The sequence below is a fragment of the Hypanus sabinus genome, chromosome 5, assembly GCF_030144855.1.
Source record: "Hypanus sabinus isolate sHypSab1 chromosome 5, sHypSab1.hap1, whole genome shotgun sequence".
NCBI classification, from domain to species: domain Eukaryota; kingdom Metazoa; phylum Chordata; class Chondrichthyes; order Myliobatiformes; family Dasyatidae; genus Hypanus; species Hypanus sabinus.
In genome coordinates, this window is record NC_082710.1 from 164770664 (window position 1) to 164787537 (window position 16874).

Consider the following 16874-nt stretch of genomic DNA (forward strand, 5'->3'; position numbering starts at 1 on the left):
TTGGCTAAACCGAGTAAAACTTTTAGTACTAGACTAATACAACTGCGCCGTTCCAAAGAGCGCTGCATGAAGTCATTCTTATCCTCGGCCATTAGACGCTATAATGAGTCGACCCAGAGCTGGGGAAGTGATGACCCCCTCCTGTTAGACTGTTTGTGGCAACTTATCTTTTATTCTTTCTACTTTTCTTCTAATATCTATATCTGTGTACTTGTAATGCTACTGTGACACTGTAATTTCCTTTGGGATCAATAAACTATCTATTACTTATTAAAAGTAAATAACGATAGCAATTATTGTGCATTTAATAAAAATAATTGAATAATAAAATTAAAATCCAATTTTAATTTAGTTTTGTTTAAATTAACATTTCACACGGAGCTTTTGGATATTTTTAACCGCTGGAGGTCGGCTCCCATAGACGGTTCCCGGAGTGAGGTCGGAATGCAGCGGGAACCTTAGGGTCACCGCCGCGGTTTCGGGGGTCGGAGAGCGCTGAGACCTGACACGCCGAGGTTTTCCTGCATTTTGACCTGATTTCCCTCAGCCGCTGGGAAACACTGGCGCCCTTGCGAGCGCTGAAGGCGGAGCTCTCCCCTCCCTGCTCGCAGAGAGCTCCCACCCAGCGGAGCGCGCTCACTCCAGCCGCCTGCCTTTGGCAGGGTCCCAACGACGATGTGTGATCGCTTCCTCTACGCCTCTAGATCCGACCTCTGGTCTTGCCGTCCACTCTCAGACACACGGCGCCCGGGACAAGCCCGGGGGCGAAACCAGCCGACCGCGTCGTGATCTGGGAACCGGCCGCCGTTCGTCCTGGAGATTCGTTTGGATTTGTTAGCAGGCATCCATATACTTTTCTCTCGGTTTCCTCGTGTGGGCGTTTCCGACCAGCTGGCGGTCTGCGGGAGAGGGATGGTGCACCTGTTGGGGATATTTCTGCTGATTCTCCCAAGTTCTGAAGGTGGGTAAACAGACCGGCGCAGATACTCACGTAGACACATGCCTGTCGCACACAAACGTAAAGGGATCCAAACACACGGGTAGATAATCACGGGAAGAAATAGGCTGGACGCGCACACGGGAAAGTTTGGAAACTTCACAATGGTCAACCGCACAATCGCGTTGCGTTTACGGGTTTGGCAGTGCTCAGTGTCGGGATCAGATCTGACGCTTTCACAGACGGTTTAATATTGTCACGTGTACCGAGAAACCGTGAACAAGTTGATTTCGTGTGTCATGCTCGTCAATGCGTTGAAGTAGTGCCAGGGAAAACAGTAACAGAATGCGGAATCACAGAGAGCGTTGCGCAGGCAGAGAGTAACGATTCACGCCGGCGAAGTTGTCAGCAAACCGGTGCTCGAGCCCCAAGAGCGAGAGGCGGCAGAAAGCGCGCCCCTGTTTCCACTTCAGTCACAGAGCAAGACTGACCCGGTGCGATCCACATTGTTGGCCGTTAGGGACTGAGAGGAGAAGTAAGTTCACGGGAGAGTTTTAAATAGAACCGAAAATGTTGGATACACAGCAGGTCATCCAGCTCCTGTGGAGAAGGGATCAGGGTCAACTTTCAGTTACTATTGTCCGACTAGACTGTAATGTAATCGGTAGACCCTGGTTAATATTAATATTAATAGTTAATAGTTTGGGTAAAGAGCCTGAATTAGAACTGAGAGTAAATGGGAGACCCGGAGAGTGTCTTTACCAGCTGCAACACTGTCTGGTACGGGGGATTGCAAGGCATCTGACCGCAACTCCCGGCAAAGGACTGTGAGGGTTGCTGAGAGGATCATCGGGCCTCTCTTCCACCCATTCAAGATATTTATGCAGGGCTCTTAGCTTTGTCAAGAATTCCACCCCCCACCCATCCCACAATCCCTTTTACCGTTTGAAATCAGACAGGAGGTATTGTAGCATTAGGATAAGGACAGTTAGGATGAGAAACAGTTTCTTCCCCCAGGCTGTGAGACTACTGACTTCCCTGACAACAGTCATGTAAATTTTATGATGGGCCAGTAGCGTTTACGCGTTTACTGTTTATTTTTTCACTTGTGACCTAAATTAACCTTATGCTAAATGTTAATCATCCAGAATATATTTTACTAATTGTTAATTCATTTGTGGTAATATTTATGTTTTGTGTGTCAGTTCTTCGCATTGTGTTGTGCAGCTTGGTCCGGAGGAACATTGTTTCGTTTGGCAGTTTTTGAGGGTTGAGTGACAAGAAACCTTGAACTTGAACTTGAGATCAGGCAGTTACTGTGGAGGAAAAGGCATAGCCAGTGTTTTGGGATAACATGGCATGTCAGGGCTGAGAGGAGCCAACCATCATTGTATGATTTACTGAGTCTATTTAGCACAGGGGATCCCAACTCATAGGCATCAGACCCCTTACTTAATTGTATTGGTCTATGGCATAAAAAAGGTTGGAAATCAGTGTTCCAGCAGGTTGCTTTGTTTTCTTGACTCTTAACAGTTCTTGGTTAATGTTGCAGTGGAATAGGAAGCTAGGGGACACACATGGTGGGCAAGAAATACCAGCCTTGTCAGCACTCTCCATATTTTGTAAGGGGATAAAGAAAAATGCTTTCACCATTTCAGTGTTCAGTCCAAAGATGAAGGCTTTGATACCTATGAATCTGTCCCAGGCCAAAGACTGGAGGTCCAGAGGCGGCCTGTCCAGGGCTAAGGATCGGAGGCCTATCTCTGTGCGTGTGAGTGGGTGGTAGGTTGGCGAAGGGGCTTGTTTTGCTGTTGTTGTCTTACTTTCTTTTGTTGTTGCCGCCTGTGTTGTTCTGCCAAACATTATGGCCATTTTAGTTTGGTACCGTACTGTGTGGTGACTCTTGTGGGCTGCCCTCAGCATATCCTTTGGTGCATCAAGTGTCAATGTAAATGATGCATTTCACAGTAAGTTTTGATGTACATATGATAAATTAATGAATCTAAAGCGGAACGTTGTCAGCTGGGAATAGTGGCTGCTAGTTTCCACATGGCAAGATTCCACGAGAAAATGTGTGGGCATGAGACGGGGATGTCAACAGGGGGATAAACCCCAGGCAGGGCTATGTCTTCACATATCTTCTCAAAGCATATCAGGACCCCTTGGTAACAACTGGGCCTCCCTCTTATCCACAGTTGGTTTGGACAGGAACATTATCCCTCAGCTCTGAACCCCATTCTCCCCAGTTCTATAAAGCATCTCAGCCAAGAACTTGGAAGAATCAATTTGGCCTTCCTCCAAATTGCACAACACCCTCCCAATCACAAACCCCCCTCTTCTCTTCTTGGCCTTTCATCTCAGAGACCAGTGTGTCTTATTTGAGTACAGCTCAGAATCAGAATCAAATCTATTATCATTGGCATGTATGACAGGAAATTTGTACTGTCCAAATGCATAAATTTGCTATAAATTACAAAATACATAAGGAGTACAGAAGAAGGAACAACAGGCTAGCTTTCATGAGTTCATGGAATGCTCAGAAATCTGGTGAAAGAAGGGAGGAAACTGTTCTTGAATCCTCAAGTGTGGGTTTTCAGGCTCCTGAATCTCTTCCCTGATGGTAGTATGGAGAAGAGGCTTCATCCCACATGGTGAGAGTCCTTGGCAATGGTTGTGTTTATAATGTGGTTCAGTGCAACCAGCTGGAATGATCTCCACCAAAATCAGAAAGTGAATCGGGTTTATCGTCATCGACGTACTGTGTGTCATTAAACTGGTTGTTCTGTGGCAGCTGTGCACATTAGCATGTTACAAATTAATACATGTTAAAAATTAGCATGTTACAATAAAGAAACAGGGCAAAAGAGGAAGAGTGAGGTGGTGTTCATGGATCCATAGACACTTCAGGATCTTGACAGCAGAGACAAAGAAACTGCTCTTGAATCATTAAGTATCGATCTCCGGGCTCCTGCACCTCCTCCCTGATGGAGGAGAGGGCATGAACTGGGTAGTGATCCTCCTTAGTGATGGATGCTGCCTTCCTGAGTCGCCGCTTCTTAAAGCTGGTTTCAAAGGTAAAACTTGAGATCAGCCAGCTGATCCTATCAGCTGGCTGCGATTCCCTGTACAGACGGAAAGATGCTCTATTTGTGTTATTTTCAACAACGGAAAGGTTAAGCGAAGCTCTGTCTTTGGTTAGAGGATGGCAGTTCCCCAAGGAATGAACACAACAAACTCCAAAGGAGCTGAACTCCTTCCCCCCGGAACTCAGAGCTGCTTTGGAGATGGAGAACACAGTACAACTTCAGAGACTAGGACAATCTTTGACTATCTTCTATAGACAGCCTTTGATTTTGTCTTACTTTAGAACCTGCAACTTTTTATCAGTTCGAGGGGTCAAAAGAAAGGTGGAGTGCTCTGGTATAGAAGATGATGGGATCCTCTGACCCAGTGTCGTGCAGGGAAGGATGGTGGTCTGGAGGTCTTAGAGGAGATTAAGGATGGTCATCAGGAAAGAGAATAGAGAGATGAAGGAACAGAGTAAGGAAGAGGTGCAGTCATGTTAGACTCCAAATACCTGACTAACGTGTTGCAGAATGCATGCACAAGCCAGCTAGCACCAGTCTAGAGTACATAGGTGGATCTTGTAGATGGTCCTGTGAAGGTAGGTGTCCTATTATCCAAATGCCTTAACAGTAAGTTCTGGTGAAGGCCTCAGTTAAGTAGCTGGCTTGGGTTCATGAGCAGGATTGACCATGTACATGCGAAAAGATAAATGAGAGAGTAGCAGGGCAGGCAGGTGGGGCATTTTCCCCTGGCTAAGGAGGCTGGAACCAAGGGTCACACTCTCAGAGTAGGGGATTTAGAATTGAGATAGGGAGCAAGTAGAGTGTGGAGACACTCTCTCAGTTCAAAGATTATTAAAGGAATCAGGGGGATAGACCAGGACAATGGGGTTGGAAATTAAGATCGACCGTTATGAATCACAGGACAGGCTGGAGGGGCTGAGTGGCCTCTTACTAATTCCTGCACTGTGATGAAGCCTGAGCCTCCTCCCCAAGTGAGTAGGGAGAAATGATGGTGATCTAAGCATTAAAGCTCCTGGTATTTACTATTCTCTGACAGGCTGGGATTACAGCTGCTGCCACAACATAATGGGCATTCTCTAGTGATCCGTGAATGTTTGTCTGGGATAAGGCTCGCAGGATGGGCTGCGGTCTTTACTCACTTCCTCCTCTTATTCTTATTTTGCTCGGCAAATTCAGTCACACATCCTCCAGCAGCCTAAGCCTGAAACAAAAACAGCCGGGATAGTGTTTGTTCTGGGAATCTAATCAGGAAGTGTTTCAATTAATGGGGAGTTCTTTTGTGTGGGGCTGGGCTGTGGAGAATCTTACCAATAACGTTTGGAGGCCACCAACTCTGAGAAAGACCAAATGAAAGCGTAGGCTCAAGAGATGCCTGAGCACTGGTTGCATGCACAGGAAGTCTGACATGGATTGGAAGAGGCTAAAACAATAGAGACCCTTCAGCCACTCTCTGTGCACCACCCTATGAGCTTAGACCTTCAGCCTCCTGGTCCCAATCTCTGAACCCCCTTCCATTCACCCTCCTTCCTTCCTCCTCTTCCTTAAAACTCTTCCCTTTGACTGATCCAGGCTCGCTACCTAATAATCTGCACTATTGTTTTAAATGCCCGTAGCCTTTTCTGCTGTCAAAGGCTCCAAGGAGTTCCTGGTGCAATTCAGAAGTGCAGAAGTTTGTAAAAGAAACGAATAAGTGAATGAATAAATATTTAATATTATAGATAAAATAAGAGAATAACAACCTGGGTCTCAAAGTGAACAAGACAAAAGAGGTGAGTGAGAACTTTGGGAAGGCACAGCTTGACCACTCTCCATTACACATCAACAACTCTACTGTGGAGAGAGCGAAGAGCACAAAGTTCCTTGGTGTGTACATGACGAATGATCTAACCTGGACCCACAACACTTCCTCACTATTCAAGAAGGCAGATCAATGCCTACATTTTCTGAGGAAGTTGAGGCATGCAAAGCTCCCCACCCTCATTCTAGCAACTTTCTACAGGAGCAACATCGAGAATGTCCTAGTTGTGGTACGGGGGCCGCAAAGCGTCGGACCACATGACCCAACAGAGAACATTTGAAACTACTGAGACAATCACTGGGGGTCTCAATCCCCCACGACTGTGACATTTACCAGGAGAGAGGCAGAAGAAAGGAAATTATAGGCCAGTTAGTCTGACCTCAGTGGTTTCGAAGATGTTGGAGTCAATTACTAAGGATGTGGTTTTGGGGTACATAGAGGCACATGATAAAATAGGCTATGGTCAGCAGGGTTTCCTCAAGGTAAAAACTTTCCTGACAAATCAGTTGGAATTCCTTGAAGAGACAACAAGCACAATAGACAAAGGAGAATTGATTGATGTTGTATACTTGGATTTTCAGAAGGCCTTTGACATGGTGCCATATATGAGGCTGCTTAGCAAGTTAAATACACATGGTAATACAGGAAAGATACTAGCATGGATAAAACAGTGGCTTATTGGCAAGAGGCAAAGAATGGGGATAAAGGGAGCTTTTTTCCGGCTGGCTACCAGTGATTAGAAGTGTTCCACAGGGGTCTGCATTGTGGAATTTTTATGTCAATGACTTGGAAGATATAATTGATGGCATTGCTGTAAAGTTTGTGGATGATACAAAGATGGGTGGAGGGGCAGGTCGTTCTGAGCAAATAGAGAGACTATAGGACTTAGACAGATTAGGAGAATGGGCAAAGAAGTGGTAAATGGAATACAGTGTTGAGAAATGTATGCTTGCGTACTTTGTTAGAAGAAATAAAAGTGTAGACTATTTTAAAATTCAAAATTCAAAAATGTGAGGTGCAACGGGACTTGGGAGTCCTTGTGCAAAGTTCACTAAAGGTTAATTTGCAGGTCTGGTTGGTGGGAGGAAGGTAAATGTGCTGTTAGTATTCATTTCAAGAGGACTAGAATACAAAAGCAAGGCTGTAGTGTTGAGGCTTTGGAAAGCACTGGTGAGGCCTCACTTGGACAGTTATGAACGGCTTTGGGCCCCTTATCTTAGAAAGGACGTGCTGACACTGGAGAGGGTTCAAAGGAGGTTCACAAAAGTGATTCCAGAATTGAGCAGCTTGTCAGTCGAAGAGTGCTTGATCTGGGCCTGCAATCACTGGAACTCAGAAGAATGAAGGGTGACCTAATTGAAACATATGGAGTGTTGAATGGCCTCAGAAGAGTGGATGAGGAGAAGATGTTTCCTGTGGTAGGGATGGCTAAGAGGACACAGCCCCAGAGTAGAAGGGCATTCTTTTAGAATGGAGATGTCAATGAATTTCTTTAGTGGTGAATCTATGGAGGCCAAGTCTTTATATATACTTAAGGCACAGGTTGATAGATTTTTGAGGCTAGGGCATGTAGAGATATAGGAGAAGGCAAAAGGTTGGGGCTGAGAAGGAAAATTGGCTCAGCCATGATGAAAGTGTGGAGTAGACTCGATGGGCCAAATGGCCTAATTCTACTCCTATACCCTATGGTGTTGTAGTTGTAGATGAAGGTCCCAAAGCATTGTTGAGGATCTCTGCCACCCATCCCACAATCTCTTTGACCTGCTACCATCAGGAAGGAGATACAGAAGCATCAGGACTAGGACTGCCAGACTGGGTACAGCTTCTTCCCTCGGGCCGTGAGACTAACGAATACCCTGCCACCACTTGGGTCTCATCACCAGGTCAGGGAACTGTTTACTGTATACAGTACTATGAACTGTTTACCTGTGCTGCATGCATTTTCAATGATATTTTATCAACTTACTTATGGTAATATTTGGTTTTATGAGCTGTGTGTGTTATATATTTTGTGGGTGCACCGGGCTCCGGGAAAACGTTGTTTCATTTGGTTGTATATTTGTAGTCAGGTGACAATAAACTTGAATGCAGATGACAATTCAATACAGGTGACAATATATGCAGAGGTAGCAGCATCCGGTTGTGAATAGAAAGTGAAGGATCAGTATTCGGAAGAGATTCTGCAGATGCTGGACATCTTGAGCAGCACGCACGAAGTGTGGAGGAACTCAGCAGGTCAGGCCACATCTATGGAGGGAAATGAACAGCCGATGTTTCAGGCTGAGTCCCTTCTTCAGGGCTGGAAAGGAAGGGGATGAATCCAGAGAAAGAGGATGGAGGGGAAGCTGCCAAATGCAGGCTGTCAGGTGATAGCTGACAGCTACTCACTTCAACACATCTCCATCCCCTTCACCTGGTATCACTTGCCAGCTTGTGACAACCTCCCATCCCTTCTTCCCACCTCCTTATCCAGCTTCTGTCTAATTCCTTTCCAGTCTGGATGGAGGGTCTTGGTCTGAAATGTTGACTGTTTATTTCCCTGCATTGATGCTGCCTGACCCCCTGAGTTCCTCCTGCATTTTGTGTCAGTCAACGGATCAATAGCCATTGATTGCTGAGGTTTCTTGGAATGCATGGAAGAGATGCAGGTGCTGCTGCAAAGGCCATTTCACTTATCTGAGCTGAAGAGTTCTGGGTTTGAGATCTTATCTGGTTAAGGGCAATATGAAAATAAGAATAAATCAAGATCTAAAATAAAAATAGAAGATGCCAGAGACCATTAGTGGAAGAGGTCACACCTATGGGACAGTAAGGGAAACAGAGTTAAGCTTTTGAATCGAAGACCCGGCAACACGTAGGTGATGCCATACTGTCATACAGCACAGGGCACCAGCACAACTCATCCATGACCAAAAAACCATTAGATACAGGAGCAGAACGATGCCATTTGGCCCAACGAGTCTGCTCCGCCATTTTATCATGGCTGCTCTAATTTACCCCGCTACAATCTCCTGCCTTCTCCCTGTGTCCCTTCATGCCCTGGCTAATCAAGATTCTATCAATCTCTGCCTTAAGTACACACAAAGACTTGGCCTCCACAGCTGCCTGTGGCAAAGTGTTCCACAAATTCACCACGCTCCAGAGAAAGAAATTCCTGCTCATTAAAGTTCTAAAAGGATGCCCCTCTATTCTGAGGCAGTGTCTTCTGTTCTTAGAATATCCCACATATCCTCTCCGCATCCACTCTGTAAAGGCCTTTCACCGTTTGATAGGTTTTAATGAAGTCATCACTCATTCTTCTCTACAGAATAGAGGCCCAGAGCCATCAAATGCTCTTCATATGACAAGTCATTCCAATCCTGGAATCATTTTTGTAATCCTCCGTTGAACCCTCTCGAATTTCTAAGACAATGGGCCCAAGACTGCTCATGATACTGCGAGTGAGGCCTCACCAGTGCTTTATGAAGTCTCAACACTACCTTCTTGCTTATATTCTAGATCTCTTGAAATGAATTCTAGCATCGCGTTTGCCTCCACCACACACAACCTGTAAATTAACCTTTAGTTAATCCGGCACAAGGACTCCCAAGTCCCTCTTGCATTTCAATTTTTTGCATTTTTTCTTAATTTAGAAAACACTCAACCCTTTCATTTCTTCTTCCAAGACCGTACACTTCCCAACACTGTATTCCATCTGCCACTTCTTTGCCCATTCTCCCAATCTGTTTAAATCCTTCTGTAGCCTCTCTACTTCCTCAAAACTATCTGTCCCTCCACCTACCCTCATATCATCTGCAAACTTTACAGCAAAGCCATCAATTCCTGCATCCAAATCATTGGCCTATAATGTAAAAAGAATCGATCCCAACACAGACCCCCGAGAAACACCACTGTCACCGACAGCCAGTCAGAAAAGGCTCCCACTCTTTGCCTCCTGCCAGTCAACCTCTGCTTTATGCATGCTAGAATCTTCCCTGTAATACCATGGGCTCGTAACTTATTAAGCAGCCTCATGTGTGATGCCTTGACAAAGGCCTTCTGAAAATCCAAGTGCACAACATCAGCTGATTCTCCTTTGTCTATCCTGCTTGTTATATCTTCAAAGAATTCCAACAAATTTGTCAGGCAAGATTTTCCCTTGGAAAAACTAAGCTGACTGTGGTCTATTTTATCATGTGCCTCCAAATACCTGAGACCTCATCCTTAATCTTCGACTCCAACATCTTTCCACCCACTGAGGTCAAGCTAACTGGCCTATAGTTTCCTTTCCTCTGTTTCTCTCCTGCCTCTCTCCCTTGTTGGAGAGTGGAGTGCCATTTGAAAATTTGCTAGTCTTCCAGAACCATTCCAGAATCTAATGATATTTGAAAGTTCATTACTAATGCTTCCACGATCTCTTCACCCACCTCATTCCAATCTCTGTGGTGAATACTATCTGGTCCAGGTGACTTATTCACCTTCAGACATTTCAGTTTCCCAAGAACCTTCTCTCTAGTCATGGTAACTTCACGCACTTCATGACCCCTGACACTTGCTAGTCATATTGCTAGTGTCTTCCACAGTGAACTAATTCTGTTTCCTTGTCCCCCATCGGCATCATTTTCCAGCAATCTGCTATCCACTGTCCTCTCTCTTTTACACCTTATGTATCTGAAGAAAAGTTTGGTATCCTCTTTAATATTATTGGCTAGCTTACTTTTGTATTCCATCTTTTTCTTCTTAATGACATTTTTAGTTGCCTTCTGTTGGTTTTTAAAAGCTTACCAGTCCTCTAACTTGCCACTAATTTTTACTCTACTATATACACTCCCTTTGGCTTTTATGTTGACTTTGACTTCTCTTGTTAGCCACAGTTGTGTCATCTTTCCTTTAGAATATTTCTTCCTCTTTGGGATGTATATAGCCTGTGCCTTCCAAATTGCCTCCAGAAATTCCAACCATTGCTGCTCTACTGTCATCCCTGCCAGTGTTTTTTACTCATTAGTTCTGGCCAAAGGCCAAATCCTCTCGCATGCCTCTGTAATTCTCTTTAGTTCATTGTAATATTGATGCATCTGACTTTAGTTTCTCTTTCTCAAATTTCAGGGTGAATTTGATCATATTATGATTACTTGCCCCTCTGTTACCTCTAATCAATTCTGGTTTATTGCACAACACCCAATCCAGAATGGCTGATCCTCTGGTGGGCTCAACCACAAGCTACTCTAAAATGCCATCTCATAGGCATCCTAGAAAATCCCCCTCCTGTAATTCAGCACCAACCTGATTTTTCCAATCAACCTGCATATTGAAGACCCCATGTTGATTGTAACCTTGCCCTTTTGGCATGCATTTTCTATCTCCTGTTGTAATTTGTAGGCCACATCCTTACTACAGTTTGGGGGTCTGGGTCTTTTTACCCCTGCATTTCCTTAACTCTATCCATGATGATTTAACACCTTCTGACTCTGTGTCACCTCTTTCTAATGATTTGATTTCATTTTTTACCAACAGAACAACACCACAATGTGTATCCTTGGACTTTAAGTTCCCAGATATAACCATTCAGCTATGATTCAGAGATGCCTACAAACTCATGCAGTACCTGCCAAACTGCAAACATGCTGTGAGTTCATCTACCTTGTTCCATATACTGCACACGTTCAGGTGCAGCACCTTCAGTCCTGTATTCACCCCTTTGATTTTGTCCACTTTTGCATTGCAAGTCATCCTGTTGACTGCAGTTTTACCCTATCAACAGCCCCTCCTCACTACACATTGCCTCTGTTTGTAAACCATCTACACCATCTTTGCCACTATTATCTGCCTTTCCTACGATACTTCTTGCATAGAAACATCGGCAGCTCAGGACACTAGTCGCACCATGCTCAAATTTTTGATTCCTAACTTTGTCTGAGATCTTACCAACATCTGCCCTGACAACCTCTCTACTATCTCCTCTGGCACTCTGGTTCCCATCCCTCTGCAACTTTAGTTTAAACCCCACCGTGCAGCATTTACAAACATTACTACCAGGATATTAGTCCCCCTCCATTCAAGTGCCAACTGTCTCTTCTGTACACGTCCCATCTTCTTTGAAAGAGAGCCCAATGATCCAAAACTCTTATGATCTCCCTCCTGGACCAACTTGCTTAGCGATATATTAAACTGTATAATCTTCCTAGTTCTAGCCTCACTAGTATGTGGCACAGGTAGCAATACTGAGATGACAACCATAGAGGTCCGGCCCTTTAACTTAGCACCTAAATCCATGAACTCTCTAAGCAGAACCTCGTCAATCGTCCTACCCATGTTATTAATACCTACATGGACCATGATTTCTAGCTGCTCATCCTCCCTTTGAAGAACGCTGAGGATTTGATCCAAGATGTCCCGGAGCCTGACATCCAGGAGGCAACATACCATTCAGGAATCTTGTTCTTGCCCACAGAAGCACGTGTCCGTTCTTGCAGCTAACAAATCCCCTACCACCACAGTGTGCCTCTTCTCCCCCCTAACCTTCTGAGTCAAAGAGGCAGACTCTGTGCCAGAGACTTGACCACTGTGATTTTCCTCTGTGAGGTTGTCCTCCCACACCCGCCCCCACCCCCGACAGTGTCCAAAATGATATACCTGTTGTTGAGGGGGATGACCACAGGGGCACTCTGCACTGCTCCTTAAGCCCTTTCCCCTTCATGATGTCACCCAGTTTCCTATTTCCTGCACCTTGGGAGTAAATACCTCTCCTTGGCTCTAATCTCGCACTCCCAAAGCCTCCCGAATGATCTGGAGTTCATCCAGTTCCAGCTCCAGCTCCTTAAAGCGGAATTTTAGAAGCCATAGTTACTGTGTTGCCCTTGACTCGTCTTATTTGCCCACCTCAGATTCAGGATCAGGTTCTAAATCACTGGCATGTATTGTGAAATGTGTTGTTTTGCAGGAGTTATACAATGCAATTGATAATTTAAAAAACTCTGCATTATTGTAAGTATATATATATATTTATAAAGTTAATTAAGAGAAAAAACAGTGAGGTAGTGTCTATGGGTTCAATATCCATTCAGAATTCTGATGGCAGAAGGGAGGAAGCTGTTCCTGAATCATTGAGTGTGTGCCTTCAGGCTCTTGTACCCACTTCCTAGACAGACAATCAGACAGACAGACAGACAGACAGATATTATTGCTTCCTAATGGTAGCAATAACACGAGGGCACATCCTGCGTGATGGGGGTCCTTAAAAATGGATACCACCTTCTTGAGATGCTCCTTGAAGATGTTGTGGATGCTGGGGAGGCCAGTGCCCATGATGGAGCTGACTGAGTTTTCCTCTTTCTGCAGCTTATTTCGATCCTGTTCAGTGCTCCCTCCATACCACACAGTGACGCAGCCAGTTAGAATGCTCTGCACGGTATATCTGCAGAAATTTGCAAGAATCTTTGATGGCTATACAAAATCCCCTCAAACTCCAAATGAAGTATAGCCACTGTTGTGCCTCCTTTGTAACTAGACTGATGTGCTGAGCCCAGGATAGATTCTCAGAGACATTGACACCCAGGAACTTGAAATTGCTCACCCTCTCCACTTCTGACCCCTCAATAAGGACTGGTGTGTGTTCCCTCATCTTATCCTTTTAGCAGTCCGTAATCAATTTTTCCTAGTGGCGTTCAGTACAAGGTTGTTGCCGTGACGCCAATCAACCAGCTGATCTATCACACACGTCTTCGCATTTCTCATCACCATCTGAAACTCTGCCAACAATACTGGTGTCATCAGCAAATTTATAGATGGTGTTTGAGCTGTGACCAGCCATACGATCATGGATGTAGAGAGCAGAGCTGTGGTCTAAGCACACACCCTTGAGGTGTGCCAGTGTTGATTATCAGTAAGATGGAGCTTCTGATCCATATAGACTGGGGAAATAGAATGTCCATTTGCAGAGGGCGGTACAGAGGCCTAGGTTTTAGAATCTTTTGATCAGAACTGTAGGATTGGTTGTGCTAAACATTGAGCCGTATGACCATTGGCCCATTGCCCTCCTGTCTATGTACTTACTTGAACGTCAACGTGAGACAGTGAAATGATTCCCATTCCTCTTAGCCTGAGAAGATCTTTCTCTGCCTCCTTAATCCCTGCACCATTTAATTCTCTTCCCTATTCTCGCCATCTGTAGTCAAGTGCATCAGTTTTATTTTTGTCATGAGTTACAGCCTTTCCGGCCTAATGAGCCCATGCTGCCCAATTTGTGGCCAACCCTACTAACCCCTATGTCTTTGGATGTGGGAGGAAACTGGAGCAACTGCAGGAAAGCCATACGGGCATCGGGAGAACACGCAACCTCCCTACAGACAGCAGGGTCACTGGCACTATCATAGCATTATGCTACCGTGCCACCCCAAAGGAATCCACTGTGTTAATTTTGATTGCTAACCGAGGCATCTTGCGACATGTTGTTGGATTATGGGTGCTTCCCTTTGTACAGTAGATGTTGTTATTGGGTGGGCAGACAGGCAGGCGATTGAGAAGATGGCAAAAATATAAACAGTCGGAGAGTTGGATGGAGACAGGGAAGTTGGGAAGGGGGGGGAAGGGCACCAGGGCAGGCGGGTGAATAGATGGGCAGATACTGCCTGATCATGTTACTGGCCTCATTCCTTTCTGCAGTCTGGCCTCCTGGGTATGTTACAGAGACCTGTTGTCAGCAATATGTAACACGGTCTGAGAAGCGCAATCTGTGACCCAGTCCTCCTGCGTTCTATCCTCCTGTGCCTCCGAGTTCATGTGCCCCTAACTTCCACTATAATTTATTTTCTCTCACTTAATCAAACAGAGATGAAGACTCTACAATGGATAGTCAAAACTGCCCCATGCATCACTGGCACCAGCCGACCCACCATCAAGGACATACAGTATATACAAAAAGCTGCTGGAAAAGGGCCAGTAACATCAGGAAGGACCCACCCTGCTTGTGTACTGTTTGTCCCACTCCCACTGTTTCTCTTAGACCCATAGAGTGCTACAGCAAAGAAGAAGTTCTGTGTGTTATTTGACCTAGTTCCATTAAGTCACAGCTGAACCATAGCCCTTCATACCCCTCAAATCCACATACTTATTCAAACTTCTCTTAAATCTTGAAATTGGACCTTCATCCACCACTTCCACTGGCATCTCGTTCCTCCTCTAGTACTTCTGCCCTGAACAGTTCTGGGGAAGCTCTCCTCCTGAAGTGCTGACCCTATTTCTCCCTCTGTAGATGCTGCCTGACCACCTGTGTGTCTCCAGCATGTCCTGTTTGTATTATAGTTGACTGTTGGAGCTGTGGGATTCCCCCTGCTCTGCGAGTTGGGGCAATTGGTCTGGGTGATGGGGGCCCCCATGAGGAAGGGCACACCACTGATAAGTCCATTCCAACTACAGTGGGTGAATGGTGGAAACTAGGATGGGGAGAAGGTGGTGTGGATGTAGGGGAAATACAGTGGGGTTAGTGTAAGCGGGTGCAAGATGGCCAGCATAGACTGGTGGGCCGAATGCCCAGTTTCTGTGAGGGCTGACGCAGAATAATCAAAGACCGCAACTCACGGAGGGTAAGGGAGCAGTGTGTTTCATCTTGCTCCCATATGGAGAGGTTAATGGGAACTGGAATAGGAATTGCTTTATTATTGTGAAAGGTTTGTCCTGCAGATCTGATCATTACACAGTGCATCGAGGTAGAACAGATAAAACAGTAACAGAATGCAGAATAAAGCGTAACAGCTACAGAGAAAGCACGGCACATGGAAGCAATAAAGTATAAGATAACGAGATAGATTGTGAGGTCAAGAGTCCAACTTATCATTCTAGGGGACTGTTCAATCATCCAACAGAGAGATACAAGTTGTTCTTTAGCCTGCTTTCAACTTTTGTTTCTTCCCCTTGACCAGGGTGGGTGGGGTCCTTCATTTTGCTGGATGCTCTGCTAAGGCAGTGAGAAGTACAGACAGCGTCCATGGAGGAGAGGCTGGTTTCTATGATTTGCTGAGCTGTGTCCATAATTCTTCAATTTCTTGAAGTCCTGGGCAGTTGCCATATCAAACCAAGATGCATCCATACTGGGTGATTTCTATGATGCATCAATAAAAATTAGTGAGGGGCAACGGGGCTGTGTCAAATTTCTTTAGCCCCCTGAGGGGAGTGAGGTTACTTGGCCATAGCATCTACAAGGCTGGACCAGGAGAAGCCATAGGTGATGTTCCGTCCTAGAAGTGAACATGACTGTGGAGAGGACAAAGTGGGACAAAGGTGACTGGGTGGTGAATGGTGGCCACCATCTCGGTCCACGGGGAAGGTGTTGTCTCATCAATAACTGATAACTTAAAGCTCAGGGTGACAGGGAAGGCAAGAGAGCTTTAGAGTGAGGGGCAATGGGGTGCATTCGACTCCCTTTCAGGAAAGGTGGGAGCTGTGCAGAAAGGATGGTTTGCACCTGAATTGGAGGGGGACTAATATCCTAGCGGGAAGGTTTATTAATGTTCCACTGTGGGGTTTAAACTAAGGTTGCAGGGGTACGGGAATCAGTGTGCCAGAACAGATAGTGGAGAGATTGTGGAGGCAGAAATTAGTAAAATCTCAGACAGAGTTAGGAACCAAAAAGTTGAGCATTGTGTGGCTAATGTCCTGAGCTGCATATATTTCAAGGGCATAGATCAACACCTGGAATTATGACATTAGTGAGATTTGGTTGCAGGAGGGGCAGGACTGGCAGCTCAGTATTCCGGGGTTCCATTGTTTTAGATGTGACAGAGAGGGAGGGAGTAAAGAAGGAGGGGTGGCATAACTAGTCAAGGAAAATGTCACAGCAGTGCTCCATCAGGACAGACCAGAGAATTCGACTAGTGAGACGTTAGGGGTGGAAATGAGAAATAAGAAATGTATGATCACTTTAATGGGGCTATATTATCAACGGCCCAACAGTCCTAGGGATTTAGAGGAACAAATTTGTAAAGAGATTGTAAACTTTTGCAAGAAACTTAAGGTTGTTATAGTAGGTGATTTTAACTTTTTACGTGTTGACTGGGAATCCCATACTGTAAAAGGA

At 45.3% G+C, this 16874-nt stretch overlaps 1 protein-coding gene across 1 annotated transcript in view; it reads left to right on the top strand.

The window, feature by feature from the left end:
• Positions 1–516: 516 nt before the first annotated feature.
• LOC132394813 (neurogenic locus notch homolog protein 1-like) overlaps positions 517–16874 on the top strand; it is a 117231-nt gene continuing 100873 nt past the window's right edge. The window contains 1 exon segment of the mRNA XM_059971220.1: positions 517–961. Coding sequence (XP_059827203.1) covers positions 913–961 — 49 coding nt within the window. The 5' untranslated portion in view covers positions 517–912.